This window comes from Haematobia irritans, chromosome 4, assembly GCF_050003625.1.
Source record: "Haematobia irritans isolate KBUSLIRL chromosome 4, ASM5000362v1, whole genome shotgun sequence".
Lineage (NCBI taxonomy): Eukaryota > Metazoa > Arthropoda > Insecta > Diptera > Muscidae > Haematobia > Haematobia irritans.
In genome coordinates, this window is record NC_134400.1 from 160952782 (window position 1) to 160972086 (window position 19305).

General features: G+C 35.0%; 1 protein-coding gene across 11 annotated transcripts in view; it reads right to left on the reverse strand.

The window, feature by feature from the left end:
• syd (JNK-interacting protein syd) overlaps positions 1-13220 on the reverse strand; it is a 107573-nt gene extending 94353 nt beyond the window's left edge. For 9 of the 11 annotated variants that reach the window (XR_012722359.1, XM_075308492.1, XM_075308490.1 and 6 more), the window contains exon 1: positions 12149-13219. Coding sequence is in view for 10 of the 11 variants with exons in the window: in XM_075308492.1 (XP_075164607.1) it covers positions 12149-12247 (99 nt within the window). In the remaining variant the exon portion in view is untranslated. Of the gene's footprint in view, positions 1-12148 lie in introns of all 11 variants that reach the window. The other 2 variants (XM_075308487.1, XM_075308488.1) reach the window with 2 other exon arrangements.
• Positions 13221-19305: the final 6085 nt, after the last annotated feature.

Sequence of the window (19305 nt, forward strand, 5' to 3'; positions counted from 1 at the left end):
TCTATAGAAAATTTTGTCAAAATTTTATTTCTATAGAAAATTTTGTCAAAATTTTATTTCTATAGAATACTTTGTCAAAATTTTATTTCTATAGAAAATTTTGTCAAAGTTTTATTTCTATAGAAAATTGATATATCTCTTATTAGCAGAGATATATTTTGCAAAATCTATCAAAATATCAATAATTCTACAAATGACGGTAAAAAATCTACCATTTTTGGTAGAATTCTACCAACTTTGGCAACCGTGGTTCTAGGTTTCATTACTAATAAAAACATATTTAAATACCTAAAAGTATGTGTTTAGTGGAGATTTGAGTATTGATTTTAGTAGTCTTTATAACCGACTGATGAGCAGGGCTGTGGAGTCGAACCAATTTTGCTCGACTCCGACTCCAGCATTTTTCATCAGCCTCGACTCCGGGTAATATAAATAAATCTCATTTTAATACCACTAATTTGTAGTTCTATTGTGGGGGATACCGTAAACGGGTCGACATAAATTATCGTAGTTATTTATGTGTGCAAAAAGATCTTAATTTCACATTTGATGGCAATTGAACTCTATATTTCAAAATTTAAGCCAATGTCGGTCCTATGTTTAATAAATAAAATAATGATATAAATACCCATCACAATATGAGCATATACCAACAGTCTTCAGAATATGTATTTATAGACAAGTAAAGAAAGTTCAAAGTCGAACGGGGCTCATTGTAGTATACCCTTCAACACATTGTGAACCAAAATTATTAATACCATCTCAAATCCTTTAAATTTGTTGCGAGGTTTATGTTCCCATATACATGAATTTGAATCTGAACCGATTTATACAAAATTGTATACACTTCTACAAATCTATGTACTTAAAATTTAAATCTAACGTTATGGGACGAAACACAATTTCAGTAAAAACCAAATAAGGAAAGTCTGAAGTCGGGCGGGGCTGACTTTAATATACCATGCACAACTTTGTGCATGGTATATTAAAATTCGTTGAGTGCTTTATATAAAGGTTTATGTTCCCATTAACCAATATTTAAAACTGACCCGAATTGGACAATATTTTGTCGGACTTCTACAAAATCTTGGGCACAGCTAATGTCTTGGGCACAGTGTGGCGCAGGTTATAAATATGGGAAATATTTATAATATTAATAATATTTAGGGAATTTTTCAAAAATGTATTTATGATTCATCAGTCGATAAATATGAATTAGAGGTATAGGAAAATTTTGAACAAAATATCTATAGAAAGAAAATTTTGACAAAATTGTTTATAGAAATAAACTTTTTAACAAAATTTTCTATAGAAAGAAAATTTTGACAAAATTTTTTATAGAAATAAACTTTTTAACAAATTTTTTTATAGAAATAAACTTTTTAAGAAAATTTTCTATAGAAATAAAATTTTGACAACATTTTCTATAGAAATAAAATGTTGACTAAATTTTCTATAGAAATAAATTTTTGAAAGAATTACAGGCAACACCTTTTTTTGTCAAAATTCGTTTTTATTATTCAACATAGTTCCCTTCAAGAGCGATATAACGATAATAACGACCTTCCAATTTGTTGATACCATTTTGGTAATACTGCTTCGGTTTTGCCTCAAAATAGGCCTCAGTTTCGGCGATCACCTCTTCATTGCAGCCAAATTTTTTCCCTGCGAGCATCCTTTTGAGGTCTGAGAACAAGAAAAAGTCGCTGGGGACCAGATCTGGAGAATACGGTGGGTGGGGAATCAATTCGAAGCCCAATACATGAATTTTTGCCATCGTTCTCAATGACTTGTGGCACGGTGCGTTGTCTTGGTGGAACAAAACTTTTTTCCTCTTCATATGGGCCGTTTTGATCCGATTTTTTCCAAAATCAATAACGATAGTCTTTGTCCCGAAAAACGACCGTATGCCAAATTTGATTATCGGACATAAACTGCGACCTGTACTTTGCACACAAAAAGACAGACAGACGGACACAGCTAAATTGACTCAGCAATCAATTCGAAGACGATCGGTATGCTAAACGATGGGTATCTGACTTTTCCTCCTTGGCGTTACATACAAATGCACAAACTTATTGTACCCTGTACCACAGTAGTGGTGAAGGGTACAAAAATAAAATCGTTTGTTCGAAATATTTTTAATAAATTTTTATGGTGTTGGGCATTAAAATGCATCGATTCAACCCATCTGCGAGTCTAACATTCTAGGAAACTTCTCATTACGTTCTGTAATTGGAAGTTGCTTTTCATTTACGGTCATACCGTACATTGATCTAAAGAATAACACATTGGAAACTAATTTGCGTAAAAACTGTTTTAGTTACAAAAATGTGAATTGTTTTAAAAAATTTAGTTTAGCCGGAGTCGGAGTCGAGCAAAATTTTTACGACTCCGACTCCAGCAAAATCTTCAGGCTCCGACTCCACAGCACTGGTGATGGGTGCTTTTCTCTGTAGGTGGTTAAAATCCACTGCTTCAACGCCGCCATGCTCCGAAATATGGTGTATACGCTTTCACTACGTAATGGGGGTGTGGCACCACCCCCCCCCATCAGTCGAAAAAGCGGGAAAGTGGGCGTTGGGTTCGTTTAAAAAATATTATTCTTTGGTACATCCAAAAAAGGGGTCACTATAGCCAATTTCACTTTATTTTAGTTTATGAATATTATTGTGTTTCAGTTAAAGCTTTTCATTATTTACATGAACTAAAAAGATAAAAAAAAATTACCCAAATGAAGCATAACATTTTACTAAATTTCAATTTCACATAAAGTTGTTAATTTACTAGTAAAATTTTTACAAAAATTTGTAAAATACGAAATTTTCCTTAAACCTTTCCTTAAAACTACCGAAAACAAACCTAATGTCAAAAAATTTAATTTTTCTTCTTGTTTTACTTGTCCTAACAGCATTTAGAAAAAAATGAAAATTTTGAGCACCTATATCAATTAGTTCAAGAGCTATATAAGTTTGTTCTGAGAATTTGATTCTTGAATTGTGACCAAAGGCCTTACAAAAATAACCACTATTTGAACTACTATATCTATCGAAGTGTGAGAGAAAATACAAACAAGAATCCGGAAAAATATCGGCTATAATTCTAGTATGAATGTCCTTTACTGGAGACATACAGTGGAAAAATAGTCTCAAAATTTCGTATTTTTCGTTTATTATTAAAAAGTTTATAAAAATATATTTTAATATTTTATTTTAATATTCACCAATATGGGAAATATTTGCAGCTTATTTAGATTAAAGCCTCTAACTTAAAATAACATCAAATCGAAATTAAGTGGGGAAATAGAGTTTGTTGTCGTTTTTGGATGTCCTCCAAAGGTAGTCAAAGGAAAAAAATTAAAAAAGTCTAATAAATTTCTCTTAATTTATATCTTTATGTTTCTCTTAATTGTCTTATTCTTCTCATAATGGCGTCTATAATAGAGTTCAGCTAATCTTTTTAATATTAACCTATATTTTCTATCCGGGTGGGTTCACTTTTTTTAGTGTGACTTGGAAAACAGAGGCGTCTTTTCACAACATGTTCATTATAAAGACCCCATTTTCCAGAAGTTCCCTACCTGTCGTACCCAAATAGCTGCCACAATACCTAAACTAAACTTTCCACAATACATTACGAGTATACAAATGAATAATGATTTAAATATCTAAGTGCAAATGCTCATGGGAATGATTTTGCGACTACAAATATTTTGTTATTGTTTATTGCTAGCAAATCGTAAACACGTGATGAATACTCATGAATAAATGTATGAACAATCATACGCAACAATAATAATGACATTATAAATAAAAATAAATCGGTTTGCTACTAACATTACAAGAGAAACGACTTTTGCATAAGATACATTGGCCTACCAGCATTATGCTTTGTCATAACTTTGCGGTTTGGCATCGATCGACCTTAAAGGTTATTGAGCTTGGAATCAATGCAGACGACCTTAATACAGTTCTCATCATTGTATTAACATAGCATAGAATTTACATGGACTAGTATTAACAAAAAAAAACAATGAACGAAATATGTAAGTGGTACAGAACATTAGCGACACAAAAGTCGAAAATCTGCTTTACGTCGAAGTCGAATTTTTGTAATATTCATAATCGACTAAAATCGACATTGTTTTGGTCACAATCGAACTCTTCATAGTAACTAAAGTGATCAAACCTGATGGTTAAAGACCGGTAGTGACCAAAATTGACTAACCAAACTTTAGCCAAAAGTCAAATTGGAGTCGAATGTTGCGACGTCAAAAGTTGAATTTTCAATAATCGTATCGTAATCGAACGTCGAAAAATCCACTACTCCAAATTTGGAAAAGCCGACTTTTTCTATAATGGTATAAATCTAATCTTCTAAAAAGCCGAAATTTTCCCAAATTTTGAAATAGTCTTTACAAAACCATACACAGAAAAAAATTCCACGAAAATGTTTCCAATTAAAATTTTAATTGAGTTTTAAAACATATTCAATTAATAATTTAATTGATTCAACAAATTTTTTTAATTGAAACAAAAATCAATCACAAAAATTAATAGTATCAATTCATTTTTTATTGGATTAGATGACAGATATTTTCCCAAGCAGATCAGTTCAACCAGTACGCTTCCCACAGATAAATGTAAATATTTTACCTATGACGACTAGATCAGATTCTGAATTTATAAGAACTATTTTTTGTTTGAGTTTTAGAGGAATCATAAACATCTCTTGTAAGTGTGCAAGAAAATGATGAAATACGAGTAACGCCTTGATATGAAATCTATAATCTGTGCATTTTCATCCCACTTATTTAAATGACTACGAGAAGTAAAATCTGGAAATTTTGCATTCAGTTTCAAGCAATTTTCATGATTAGTGCGCCTTGAGAGCCACCGTGGTGCAATGGTTAGCATGCCCGCCTTGCATACACAAGGTCGTGGGTTCGATTCCTGCTTCGACCGAACACTAAAAAGTTTTTCAGCGGTGGATTATCCCACCTCAATAATGCTGGTGACACTTCTGAGGGTTTCAAAGCTTCTCTAAGTGGTTTCACTGCAATGTGGAACGCCGTTCGGACTCGGCTATAAAAAGGAGGTCCCTTGTTATTGAGCTTAACATGGAATCGGGCAGCACTCAGTGATAAGAGAGTAGTTCACCAATGTGGTATCACAATGGACTGAATAGTCTAAGGCGCACTGATAGGTTAGGTTAGGCTGCCACCTAACCTAACCTATCAGTGCGCCTTCTATACTCTCAATAAGTGAAATCGGTCTATATGGAGGCCTTACCAAATGAACCGATAAAACAAAATCATGTACACTTTGTTATGGGTCTAAAATGCCAGTATATTTTCAATTTGTGGCAAATCATATAAAAACTACAATTTCTAGAAACCCTAGGAGTTAAATCAGGAGTTCGGTGTAATGGGGGCTTTACCAATTCTAGTTCTAGAACCTAGACTCCAAATCGGAGGGCCGGTTTATAAGGAGGCTATATCAAAAACTGTACCGATACACAGTATATTCGGCGCACCCCTTTAGGGTCATAGAATACCTCTAGATTTCCAATTTCAGGCAAATTGGATAAAAACTAAGCCCAGGAAGTAAATCTGGAGATCGGTCTATATGGAGGCTATATCGAAACATAATCCGATAATCACCATTTTCGGCACATCTCTTTATTTTCCTAGTATACCTCTAGGTTTCCAATTTCAGGCAAATTGTGTAAAAACTACGGATTCTAGAAGCCCAAGAAGTAAAATCGGGAGATCGGTCTATATGGGGGCTATATCAAAACATGGTCCAATAATCACCATTTACGGCGCATCTCTTTATTTTCCTAGAATACCTCTAGGTTTCCAATTTCAGGCAAATTGTGTAAAAACTACGGATTCTAGAAGCCCAAGAAGTAAAATCGGGAGTTCGGTGTAATGGGGGCTATATCAAAACATGGTCCGATAATCACCATTTACGGCGCATCTCTTTATTTTCCTAGAATACCTCTAGGTTTCCAATTTCAGGCAAATTGTGTAAAAACTACGGATTCTAGAAGCCCAAGAAGTAAAATCGGGAGTTCGGTGTAATGGGGGCTATATCAAAACATGGTCCGATAATCACCATTTACGGCGCATTTCTTTATTTTCCTAGAATACCTCTAGGTTTCCAATTTCAGGCAAATTGGGTAAAAACTACGGATTCTAGAATCCCAAGAAGTAAAATCGGGAGATCGGTCTATATTGGGGCTATATCAAAACATGGTCCAATAATCACCATTTACGGCGCATCTCTTTATTTTCTTAGAATACCTCTAGGTTTCCAATTTCAGGCAAATTGGGTAAAAACTACGGATTCTAGAAGCCCAAGAAGTAAAATCGGGAGATCGGTCTATATGGGGGCTATATCAACACATGAACCGGTACTCACCATTTTCGGCACACCTCTTTATCTAGATTTCCAATTTCAGGCAAATCGGATAGAAAATCCACTTTCTAGACGCCCAAGAAGCAAAATCGGGAAATCGGTCCATATGGGGGCTATACCAAAACATGGACCGATAGACACCATTTTCGGTACACTTTTTGATGGTTCTAAAATACCTCTAGATTTCCAATTATATTCATATTCATATTCATCTTTATTTAATCAAACCGAGCCCATGCGGACTATATGTTGATAGATAATACAAATGATTACAGGTATTTGCTTGAAATGATTAAACTAACTAATACATATTTTAAAAACATTAAGTGAAAAATACTATAATAAAACGAAATATATATGAAAATTATGAAAATAAAAACAAAGAAATGTGATGTTTAAAACTAATATCCTAAAACTAAAAACCTAACGCACACTTTTATAAAAAAAAAAAAAATAAAATAATTATGAAAAAATAAATGGTGATAAAATTATTGTCAGTGAGAAACATGACTAGTTCAAACGATTATTATGAAAATGCAAAGTCAATCTATCTTTAAATGTATGAGAAGAAATTGAAAAATCCTTAGCAATAGCAGGCAAATGGTTCCATAGCCTTGTTATGCGAATTGCAAAAGATTTCTCAAAAATGTTGTGGCTGAAATGTTCCACACGGAGTTGTGAATTTCTCGTGGAGTGTAAAAAATTGAAGTTATGCAGAAGATAAGAAGGTTGTCTGCGTTTTATGACATTAAAAAAGAAACAAAGACATTTTATGGATACAAAATCGTTAAAAGAACAACCCAAGAACTGCGAAGCAAAGTAGTCGTAGTCCCTCCTACATCGCTGGCCGTAAACAAAACGAAGAATACCATGAAAACACGAAATAAGTCTGTTAACGCAGGATCGATTAGCACCCGTATAGACCTCAATACCGTAAAGTATATGCGGCATGAGCAAGGAATGTGCCAACATATATTTAATCTGTGTAGGAAATATAACATTAAGGGAATATAACTTCTTAAGTACAAAATTCAATTTCGCACACACATGGGCGATATGTGAGCCAAATGTAAGACCGTTGTCAAGTTCGAATCCGAGCGAAGTAATACAACTAGACGGAACGACAACACTATTCTGGACAACAATACAATTATTAGCACGTAAATTGTGAGATCCACCAAATACTATACATTTAGTCTTATCTACATTAATCCTAAGTTTATTGCAACGGGCCCATTCACAGATACGACCAATATCATCATCTAGATTGGAGACACAGGTATCCAGATCCTCCGTATCACTTGTACTTAGCAACTGAATATCGTCAGCATATATAGCTAAGTTAACATGCCGAACGTAACGATGTAGGTCATTCACATACAAAGTAAATAGAATCGGTCCCAATATAGAGCCCTGGGGTACCCCGGCAAGTATCGTGTTGACACCCGAACATTGATCCCGATATGACACGAACTGCGAACGACCAGACAGAAACGAGGACATTAGCTCGCATGATGACACTGTCAAGTTGAATTCATGATTAAGTTTATAGCACAGGATGTTGTGATCTACAGAGTCAAAAGCTTTGCTCAGATCTAGAGCAGCCAGAATGGCTGGGTTACGATTATCCATCGCACGCCTGATATCATCTGTCAACTTGATCATAAGCGAGGTAGTGCTATGAAACCTCCTAAAACCGGATTGACTAGTATCCACCAACGAGAAACGATTGAGATGATCCACTAACTGATCCTTAATTAATATTTCGAAAGCTTTCGACAAGGCAGGCAGAATAGAGATGGGTCGGTAATCAGAACAATTAAAACCTGATGTACCTTTTTTCCTTAGTGGAATGACTCTTGCCAGCTTCCAAGCCAAGGGAAAGTTGCAAGTCATTAAGATAGTATTGAACAGGTGGAGAATGTGCTGTTGTATATACGGAAATATCAACTTGATAAACCGTATTGGGATATGATCTGTCCCAATAGCATTAGACCTAATACTAAATATTGCACTATGTAATTCAAAGGGATCAACTCTACGAAAATTGAGACAATTGTCACGCATATCAGAAGTGTAAGAAGTACTTAAACTAGGCGAAAAAAGGGACGACACATTAGTATAATAATTGTTCAAGTTATCAACATCTATATCACAGTTGGTATCACAGGAAGTTTCATTACAGGCAAATTGGATAAAAACTACAGTTTTTATAAGCCCAAGAACCCAAATCGGGAGGTCGGTTTATATGGGGACTATATCAATACTTGCACCGATATAGCCCATCTTCGAAATTGACCTACAAAAAACGAATATGTGCCAAATTTCAGGACGATAGCGCCATTAATGAAGGCTGTAGCGTGATTACAACAGACAGACAGAATATATATACTTTATATAGTAGGAAATCGATATTTCGATGTGTTACAAACTATTATGTGATTTCCCTGTAGAAGATTGAATTCTTGAACAATGTATGAACCATTTGATGCTTAACATATTATATTTTCTTACTTAATTGAACAGATGTAAACGTATTTAAGTGATTTATGAGTTTCCTTATTTCCAGTTACTTTTTAATAATCGCAATATTATAGTTAGACTAATTTTGAAATAAGAAAATCTAGATTTTCGTCCTTTCATTTCTTATAGTATTGAGAAATGTATGGATCGGGATTGCTATAATCCCTAATGTTTCTATTTCAGTTTGGATTATCTCCATATGTTGTTAAACTGTTATCTCTGTTTAATGTTTTTATCCTATTCTGTATAGAACATAATTATTCTTAAGACTAGCCGGGTGTTAGATTTAAGAATAATAGGGGAAGTAATTATATTGATCTCATTGCATTTTTGCACCTGTTATATCAGATTACACTAAATGTTATAGCACAAATATTATATATGTATTTTCCCTTTGTTTTTCACGAATCTTTGCTTAACTTTGCTGCCTCTAAAACCAATTTGTATGAATAAGATGTTCTTCTCTACGCTAAAAAATTATTTTAGATTATTATTTTATATATGGCTAAAGGTTCGGATTTTATTCTTTTTCAATGATGTCCCGTAGTTCCAATTTGGGACCGATAATTGGCTATGACCTAAATGTCAACGATTTATTCCCGACTGATTGCGATCTGCTGAATATTGCCCATGTGAATTGCCAGAGTATTAACCCATCCGGAGCATCGGTTAAGTTTGATGAATTTAAAAATATGATTTCTAGCTCCCGGGTGGATGTTTTTGGGCTGACGGAGACTTGGCTGAAGCCACACATTTCTAATAGAGCAGTATCTGTTCCTGGTTACAACTTTTGTCGAAATGATAGACCATCCCGCCGTGGGGGAGGGGTAGGAATTCTTATTTCAGAATCGTTGAAATTTAAGAAGGTGTTTTCGGGAGATTCTTATGGTTTGTGTGAATCCATTTTTGTTGAAGTCATATCTGCAGGCATTAGGAAGCTTCTCTAAGTGGTTTCAGTGCAATTTGGAATTCCATTCGGACTCGGCTATAAAAAGGAGGTCCCTTGTGAGCCTGATACATCGGGCTGCCACCTAACCTAACGTAACCCAAAGTAATTGAAAATTTTTACTTAAATTATTTCATTTTATAGTTTTTTGTTATATATTCTACTCTACTTAGGCTAAATTATACCGCATACACATGAGACCCAAAATCTATTCAAAATGGATTTGAAGTCCTTCTATAAATTTTTCCGTAGTCGCAACCCGTCTTTCCTTTACAATATGTTTACATTCTGTCACTCTGTACGAGCCAATCAACTTGTTATACCTCGAGTGGGACCTTATTTGGGACATTCATTCACAGTACGAACGGCTAGACTGTTCAATGCCCTTCCCAGCACTTTAAGGGTATTTAATAGTACAAATGCCACATACCGCAAGCATCTTCTGCAATACTGTCAAGATTTGGACTAACATATACCATATTTATATATATAAAATCCTAGTCACTATAATCTGATTATCATAATGCTATTTTTTAATAGGATAAAAAAAAAATAAATAAATAAAAAAAAAAAATAATAATAATAATTAAAAAAAAAAAAATTTTAAATAAAATAAAAAAATAAAAAATAATAATAATAAAAAAAATACCAAAAATAAAACCATATTGTACTTAAGAGTAGGTGTCACTGAAGACGACAATAAAAGCTTTAAATATATATATTTTTTCGCAATAGTAATATTGATTTAAAAGAAAACGATTAAAAATAAATAAAAAAAAAAAAAAAAAAGATATAAAAAAATACAAAAATAAAAATAATAATAACAATAAAAAAATATATATTAATAATAATTGCAAGAGTAGTTTTTTATTGAAAATTATAAAATTTTGTATTTTTTTTCTTTAGACTTAAGAAGTTTATATTTGTGATAACTTTAATTCCATACCTTTAACCATCTTAGATTATAAGTAAAACTTTGTTTCGAGGAGTTATTCTTTAGTAGATTAATTGTAATTTACCTCAATTGGCCTTTAAGGCTTCAAATTACAAATAAAGATAATAATAATAATAATAATAATATTTACAAAGAAAATGGCAGTTGAAAATAGTTAAAGTAGATTTTGGATGTGTAATGAGCATGATGATTAACCCAATGGTTCTAAAAATAATGTTTTTGTAGTATTTATCCCTCCATTTTACATAAAATACTGCAAAGAAAACTTCCCGGGAATTCCCGCACTAAATTCCCGGTAAAGCAGGAACGAAAAAATACCGAATTCCCGGTAAAGCAGGAACGAAAAAATACCGAATTCCCGGGGATTCCCGGAAACGGGATCCCGGAAAAAACCCTAATTGTGGCGTTAAATACTTTACTACCATAATTATGAAAAATGATTAAGATTTGTATTGCGACCGCGAAGATGATAGATCCAATGAGACATCAGTTGAAAAAAGTTTGCAAATACTATTGGAGACTTATTGTTCCAGTTCGACAGACTATAATTCTGAAATTCAAGCTGGAGCAGTGGATCGTCTTAACGTATTACTTCATTGGAGAAAAATTGGAAGAAAATGTCCCAAGGAGAAACTAAAAAAATCAAAATTGCACTGTCAAATATAAACGCGATATATCTTAATAATATATTTAACAAAAAATATTTTGAATTCGCAAAATATATTTTAACTTTACTTCATAGAAGTATTTAGTTTTTTGAGTAGCTGAGTACTATGATCAGTTTTCAAGCTGAAAACCAGCTTGTTTTCGCGATTACTTTTTTAAATTAATTAAATTATCAATATATAAAATTGTTCACAATTAATTCCTTTGATGTTTTCCATTCATTACGAGTATTTCACAAGACTTTATAAAAGTATAATCGTCTTCTTACAGATTTTTGTACTTTTAATTTTGTGTTTTGGTGAAACCTAAAAAAAAGGAATTTTTAAGCCCACATTAAGAAGAAACCATGGGGAATCCATATATGTATGTATGTATCAAAAATTCTTTGTGGCCAATTTGTCTTTCATTGCCAAAATGATAGTATGAAGACTTTATTGCCCAACCCAATGATATCATGATTTATTCAATGACCAATGATGGTGTGTAATGCAAAATATTTAGTGAAACATAAATCCCCTTCTTGCGCCAACCACATTTTCCACAACCCGATATAAACAAAAGGATGTGGGATGCCTTCAAGTATATCCTACATTATAATACATATGTATCTATCCTGTAATGTAATAAAGAACAAACCTTTTCGGACATGACCATATTGTTGTCATCGGTGCCATACACGGTCTCAGCTCCAGGCTGAGGACCGCTATTGTTGAGTAATGCGTCGTCGTTATCCATTTCGTTGTTATTTTTTTATGCCCACAAATTGTATGTACTTGCTTAAAGCTAGCAACAAAACAGACCACAATTACTCCTTGCCAAAACAAAAAAACACGACACTTCAAAAAGTCAAAGATGATTTTGTTTGTTGGTTTGGCGGCTCTTCACTCGTCAGCTGTTGGAGCGAGGAATAATAGTAGTGATGCGAAGGAGTCACAAGCTGGCAGCATACACTTGTCTCGCGCACAAACACACATACGTTGGGGGGTTTTTACAACCCCTTTGTAAATTGCAGAAATTATTCCGCTCCGTTTTTTTCTCTCTCACCACACTCTCTTTGTGTTATGTCACTCTCTTTTCAATGACAGATATGAACACCTTCTGCCTATGTGTATATGAAAATAAAGGATATATGCCCACTTTGAAAATCATTAATACTTTTTTTCCATCACCATTATTATCATAATTGTACACACAATTAATATTGCATTTGTTTCCGAAAACATTGGCCAAGACCTTTTACAACATCACCGCACACTTTTCATTTTCGTCATATTTTCCGTTTTCTTTATTTTGTCACTCCACAGACTTATACACTTCTATGAATTTTGCTAATGAATTATTAACAAATAGAATTATCTGCAGATTGTGTTATATTCAAGGTAAACTTTGTCGTTGTTAAAGATATATACATGTATATATGCTGGTTGGTCTGTCGTCGTGGGTTGTTTGCAAAAGAAACAAGGCAAAAAGAAAAATTAAAATATAATGACTAGATTTTTTTTCCAATTTTCTATGCATTCAATTTGCTTCTTTATGCCATATTATAGGCCCCAATTGTATTGCACTTTGAACTTTATCACTTGCACATAGTGTTTAAGCATATTTTTAACAGATTTATTTCATTCTAAAATTCATTAAAATGTATAAAATATTTTTTCTTTGCTAGCAAAGTTGAACGCGTATTATGATATTAGACGTATGACGTGAAAATTTTTCAATAAATTGAATAACGAATAGCTACAAAGTAATCAGTAATCCAAACAATCGCACCCCATGAAAATGAGAGCCGACTGGAAAGAGAGTACCGCAACAACAAATTATAGTGAATAATGACATTTGCTTGAAAGTTGTCGGAAAAAATACAATGCATGGCCTTTAACGCTCGTATATTTCCAAATCACAACAATAACGATTGTCGATGGGCGAACTTTTATATACTATAATTTCGTTAACACTCCTGTATGTGATAACTCCGGAAGCGATACCATCGTTGTTGTTGTTGTTGTTGTAACAGTTTATTGTGATCTCATCCATTTCATGTTATACGCTTGGTACATCAGCTTGTTGGCAGATCAAGGAACCCTGCGACTAAGGTGGGGTGTGTCCAGAGTGATCTGGTGGTAAGTCGGGTTGGTTTGGCTGGGCAAGAGAAAAGATGACGCGTGTCGTGTGGCCCTTGGTTGCAAATTGGACAAACGTCAGCTACGCTGCTATCAATCACCGATAAGTAGGAATTGAGGCGGCTGCACTTGCCTGATCTTAATTGGGCCAAAACTACCCTAGTCTGCCGTGGGAGGTCTCTTTCCTCCGGTGCTATAGGCGGTGGTCGGACTCCAAGAACAGGATTAACCTTGTAGCTTCTCACCGCTTCAGCTACAGTATCCTCATGAATCCTGTTCAAACCTGCCTGGTACGCTGCTTGATCTAGAGGCTCTCTTTTATAGCGCTGGATCTCGCGCTCTAGATTATGTATATCAACCCTTACGTTCCTGGGTGGTGGTTGTGTATCCATAAGATGGTGGTTTGGATGATTACTGCGATAACAACCCAGGAGATACTGCTTTGATAACATGTAGTTGTGTCTTCGCACAGGGATGATCTTTGTCTCCACATAAAGGTGATCCAGGGGTGTGCTGCGGAGACATCCAGTCGCAGTTCTAAGAGCAGCGTTCTGGCAGGTTTGTATGTTATTCCACTGCGTATCACTGGTCTGCGGTGTCCACACTGGCGCTGCATAGTTTACCACTGACCGGCCAATTGCCTTATAAGTAGTTATCAAGGTTTCTTTGTCCGCACCCCATGTACTGCCGGCAAGTGACTTGAAGAACTTGTTTCTACCACGGAGCTTATTACAAATTGCAGTGGCATGGGCAGATGACCTAAAAAGGCTGTCGAATGTGACCCCAAGAATCTTGGGGTAATTTGTGGTCGGAATTATAACTCCATCGACTCTGATATTCAACTGCCTGCGTACTTCTGCCGTCCATGTAGTAAATAGTGTGGCTGAGGATTTGGTGTGGGATATCCTCAAGTTTCTCGCAGTGAAATAACTGGTAAGATTAGCTATGTAGACGTTCAACCGATCGCAAATGTCATCAACATTGGGCCCAGATGCCAAGATTGTACAGTCATCCGCATATGATACAATCTCGACGCCGTCAGGAGGTGGTGGAATCGAGGACATGTAGAGGTTAAACAGTGCCGGAGATATCACCCCACCTTGGGGAACTCCCTGTTTGACTCTACGCGGTCTTGACTTTCTGTCCCTGAATTCCACGTACGACTGGCGTCCACACATATAATTCAGCACCCAACGCTTCGCTCCTGTCGGTAGGGACGTATTCTCGATGTCCTCAAATAATGTGGCATGGTTGACCGTATCGAATGCTTTCGATAGGTCAAGCGCCACGAGGACCGTCCTATGACACGGCCTGGGCTGGTTAAGTCCCTTATTAATATGTGCGATACCATCGTGATGAGGTCCCGTGGGACCCACAATAAAAAGGATGATAGTGAGGCTATTCCTACTATATTTTTCGATTATATACTGTAGTTTTTGTTTTTTTTTTTTGCAGTATTGTTGGCATAGTGGTTGCTTCAAATTTGGTCCAAATTGAGGCACATCTTGACAAATTCTATGAGCCGATGGGTCTGGAACATATATAGAAATATAAAAACTTTGATCGACCACGATTTGTATGAAGCCCAAATAACTTTGTTTGCACTTGTAGTATCACTAAAGGTGGCTACTATGTTCGGTTTTCGAGTTGAAAATGACTTTGTTTTCATGCATAATTTCGATTTTTTTAGAAAAAGTAATCGGGAATATAATGTGATTTTCTAATCGAAAACCGAAGTAGTACCGGTCTTAGTGGAAGAAATCCAATTCCCTCCAACTTATCTTAGATATTTATATATATTTATTCTTATTTTATAATTTCAATTACAAATAAAACTATAAACAATGAATAATAGTATGCTTTATTTTACTTGAACGATCCAAAGCAAAAGCCGCTAAAATCGCTAAAGTGAAAACTAAATCAGTAAGAAAAATGCATGAAATTATACATATTTGTTGCAAATTTTATTATAACTTGATGGGTAAAAGCCCAAAGCAAATTTCCACGCAGTTTGTATTCCTTAAAATGGATTATTAAAGAAAAGTAATCGTGAAAAAATGACGTTTTTAGCGGCTAAACTCGAACTTAATACTCACCTTTACTTATAATCTAAAATGGTTAAAGTTATGGAATTAAAGTGATCACAAATATAAACTTCTTAAGTCTAAAAAAATATAAAATTTTATAATTTGCAATTAAAAAAAACTACTCCTTCTAAATTACTTGATTAAAAAAAGTAACCGCGAAAATAAGATGGTTTTCACCTTAAAGGTGTGTACTATGTTCGTTTTTCGAGTTGAAAATCACTATATTTTCGCGATTACTTTTCCTGAAATAATCAAAATTATAAATGAAAACAAACATATTCCCGTAAAGTCATGCCGAAATCTATAGGAACAAGAAATTGCGCATCAATTGAGTTAATTTATCTGCTTTATATTGCATTGTTTTAGTAAAGTAACCGCGAAAATTTCAACTCGAAAAACGAACATAGTATTTACCTTAAGGTGGGTATTAAGTTCGAGTTTAAGGTGAGTATTAAGTTCGAGTGTAGCCGCTAAAATCGCTAAAGTGAAAACTGAATCAGTAAGAAAAATCCATGAAATTATACAAATTTGTTGCAAATTTTATTATAACATGATGGGGAAAAGCCCAAAGCAAATTTTCACAAAGTTTGTATTCCTTAAAATGGATTATTAAAGAAAAGTAAACGTAAAAAATGACGTTTTTAGCGGCTAAACTCGAACTTAATACCCACCTTTAATACCCACTTTTCGATTTTAACTCGTAGACAACCTTGAGATTCATGGTAGTACAAAAAAGTGTTACTATAGGTTCGGAGTCGGAGGCAATCTTCAATAATGACATTTCCATAATTGAGATGATGGTCGGTCTATAATTTAGATTTAAATTTCAATACCAACAATTCCAAACTGGATGGACAAGTAGGTTTTGGTGTCCACTCAAAAGATCTTGAACTCAATATCGCAGAAGCAAATCACTACAGGTTTCCAGACCGAAATATGAGCTGACGAAGTAGCTAAGATGCAATATTCCAACAAATGTTGGCACAAACATAAACAGTCTATTTACATTCAAATCTTTGAATTCAGTGTTTCTCAAAACGACCATAGACTGCGGCAAATCTCTCAACGGGATTTAATATTTGCCTAATATGTGTGTCTCACCACCAGAATGTACCAGGGATCTTACAGTGGATGACTTAACAGAACTAGGAATTACCACAATAGAATCTTTTAGAAAACGACCGGTGGACGAAAACAAAGGAATGAGAAGAGACCAAGATTAAATTAAATCTAAACACCAGATCTAATAATGGTTGCAAGACATTCATCTATGTGATTCTTGGTGGAGTGTAACAGGTTGGCTGATAAGTCCCCGGTCTGACACACAGATGGCGTCGCTAGTATTAAATGCATATTATTTTTATATAGTACCAACCTTCAAATGATTCGTGTCAAAATTTGACGTCTGTAAGTCAATTAGTTTGTGAGATAGAGCGTCTTTTGTGAAGCAACTTTTGTTATTGTGAAAAAAAATGGAAAAAAAGGAATTTCGTGTTTTGATAAAATACTGTTTTCTGAAGGGAAAAAATACGGTGAAAGCAAAAACTTGGCTTGATAATGAGTTTCCGGAACAATAATTGATTGGTATGCAAAATTCAAGCGTGGTGAAATGAGCACGGAGGACGATGAACGCAGTGGACGCCCGAAAGTGGTGGTTACCGACGAAAACATCAAAAAAACCACAAAATGATTTTGAATGACCGTAAAATGAAGTTGATCGAGATCGGGAGCAGAGGCCTTAAATATATCAAAGGAACGTGTTGGTCGTATCATTCATCAATATTTGGATATGCGGAAGCTTTGTGCAAAATGGGTGCCGCGCGAGCTCACATTTGACGAAAAACAACAAAGTGTTGATGATTCTGTGCGGTGTTTGCAGCTGTTAACTCGTAATACACCCGTGTTTTTCTGTCGATATATGACAATGGATGAAACATGGCTTCATCACTACACTCCTGAATCCAATCGACAGTCGGCTGAGTGGACAGCGGCCGGTGAACCGTCTCCGAAGCGTGGAAAGACTGGCAAAGTAATGGCCTCTGTTTTTTGGGATGCGCATGCAATAATTTTTATCGAATATCTTGAGAAGGGGAAAGCCATCAACAGTACCTATTATATGGCGTTATTGGAGCGTTTGAATGTCGAAATCGCGGCAAAACGGTCCCATATGAAGACAAAAAAAGTGTTGTTCCACCAAGACAACGCACCGTGCCACAAGTCATTGATAACGATGGCAAAAATTAATGAATTGGGCTTCGAATTGCTTCCCCACCCACCGTATTCTCCAGATCTGGCCCCCAGCGACTTTTTCTTGTTCTCAGACCTCAAAATGATGCTCGCAGGGAAAAAATTTGGCTACAATGAAGAGGTGATCGCCGAAACTGAGGCCTATTTTGAGGCAAAACCGAAGGAGAACTACGAAAATGGTATCAAAAAATTGGAAAGTCGTTATAATCGTTGTATCGCTCTTGAAGGGAACTATGTTGAATAATAAAAACGAATTTTGACAAAAAAAATGTGTTTTTCTTTGTTAGACCGGGGACTTATCAGCCAACCTGTTATATGGTCTTCGGCCCTGCTGAGCTTTCGTTAGTATGTACTCGTTTTATATTTTGTTCTGTTTTTATAAACACAAAATAATATTTACTTAAAATAATAGTCGGCAATTATATTTACTTCCGTTTCTCTTGCAAAGGACAGAGTCTCGGCTCATGAAAATGATACAAGCCACTTGTTCAAAAAGTAAGAAATTAGCATATCCACCATATCTGTTTCTCAATGTTTGAAGAAGGCAGATTCTATTTCAGCTAAATCGTTTCTTTCTTGACTTTTAATGCTTGTGGTTGTTCAAGAAGATATATTGCAAATGGATCTTCATTGTCTTATATCGAAACATATACCGATATAAACCGTCATCATCGTGTCAGTTAATGGTTCCAAAATAACAGCAAATTTACTGCTTATATTTCGGAAAATGATAGATGAATATGTGTGAGGGAGCTGTCAGTGTACCTGTAGATACCAAAATGATTTGTACATATCATAAGATACGTACCGGGGTCGAAAGCTGTAGGTTGGACTCACTGGCGTGAGAGTCGGATTAGTCATTGATTGTTGTATTTGTTAGAGCATGTTGGGTTGCGCAGGCTTCATCGTGGAAGCCTTTTTTAAATCACTGCGGGTTTTAATTAATTGTTGAAAATACGAAATGCCCCAAATGGCGGGCTATAGTAATGTAATACATTGGAAAATCGTAAATAGGTTTTCAAATGCTGGGGGCTGAACATTTTCTGGAGGGGTTAAAGCCCTCCTCCAGACGCCTTTCTACGCTTTTGGATATAACTATGCCCAATGTAAACGTTTCTTAAGACACTCATACTGAATGTGGGAATATAATTTTGACTTATCATCATAACGAAATGGTATGGGTGTCAGTTCTAGTGCCGGCATGTATTCGATGAATGAGAAAGAAGTCCATGTTGGGTATTTCACTGTTGGTCCGTAACATTCAGTACAGGAAGATCTAATTATTATTTTTACAATTTACTTGCCTTAGAGTATAAACAATGGTAAACTACAAAAGAAA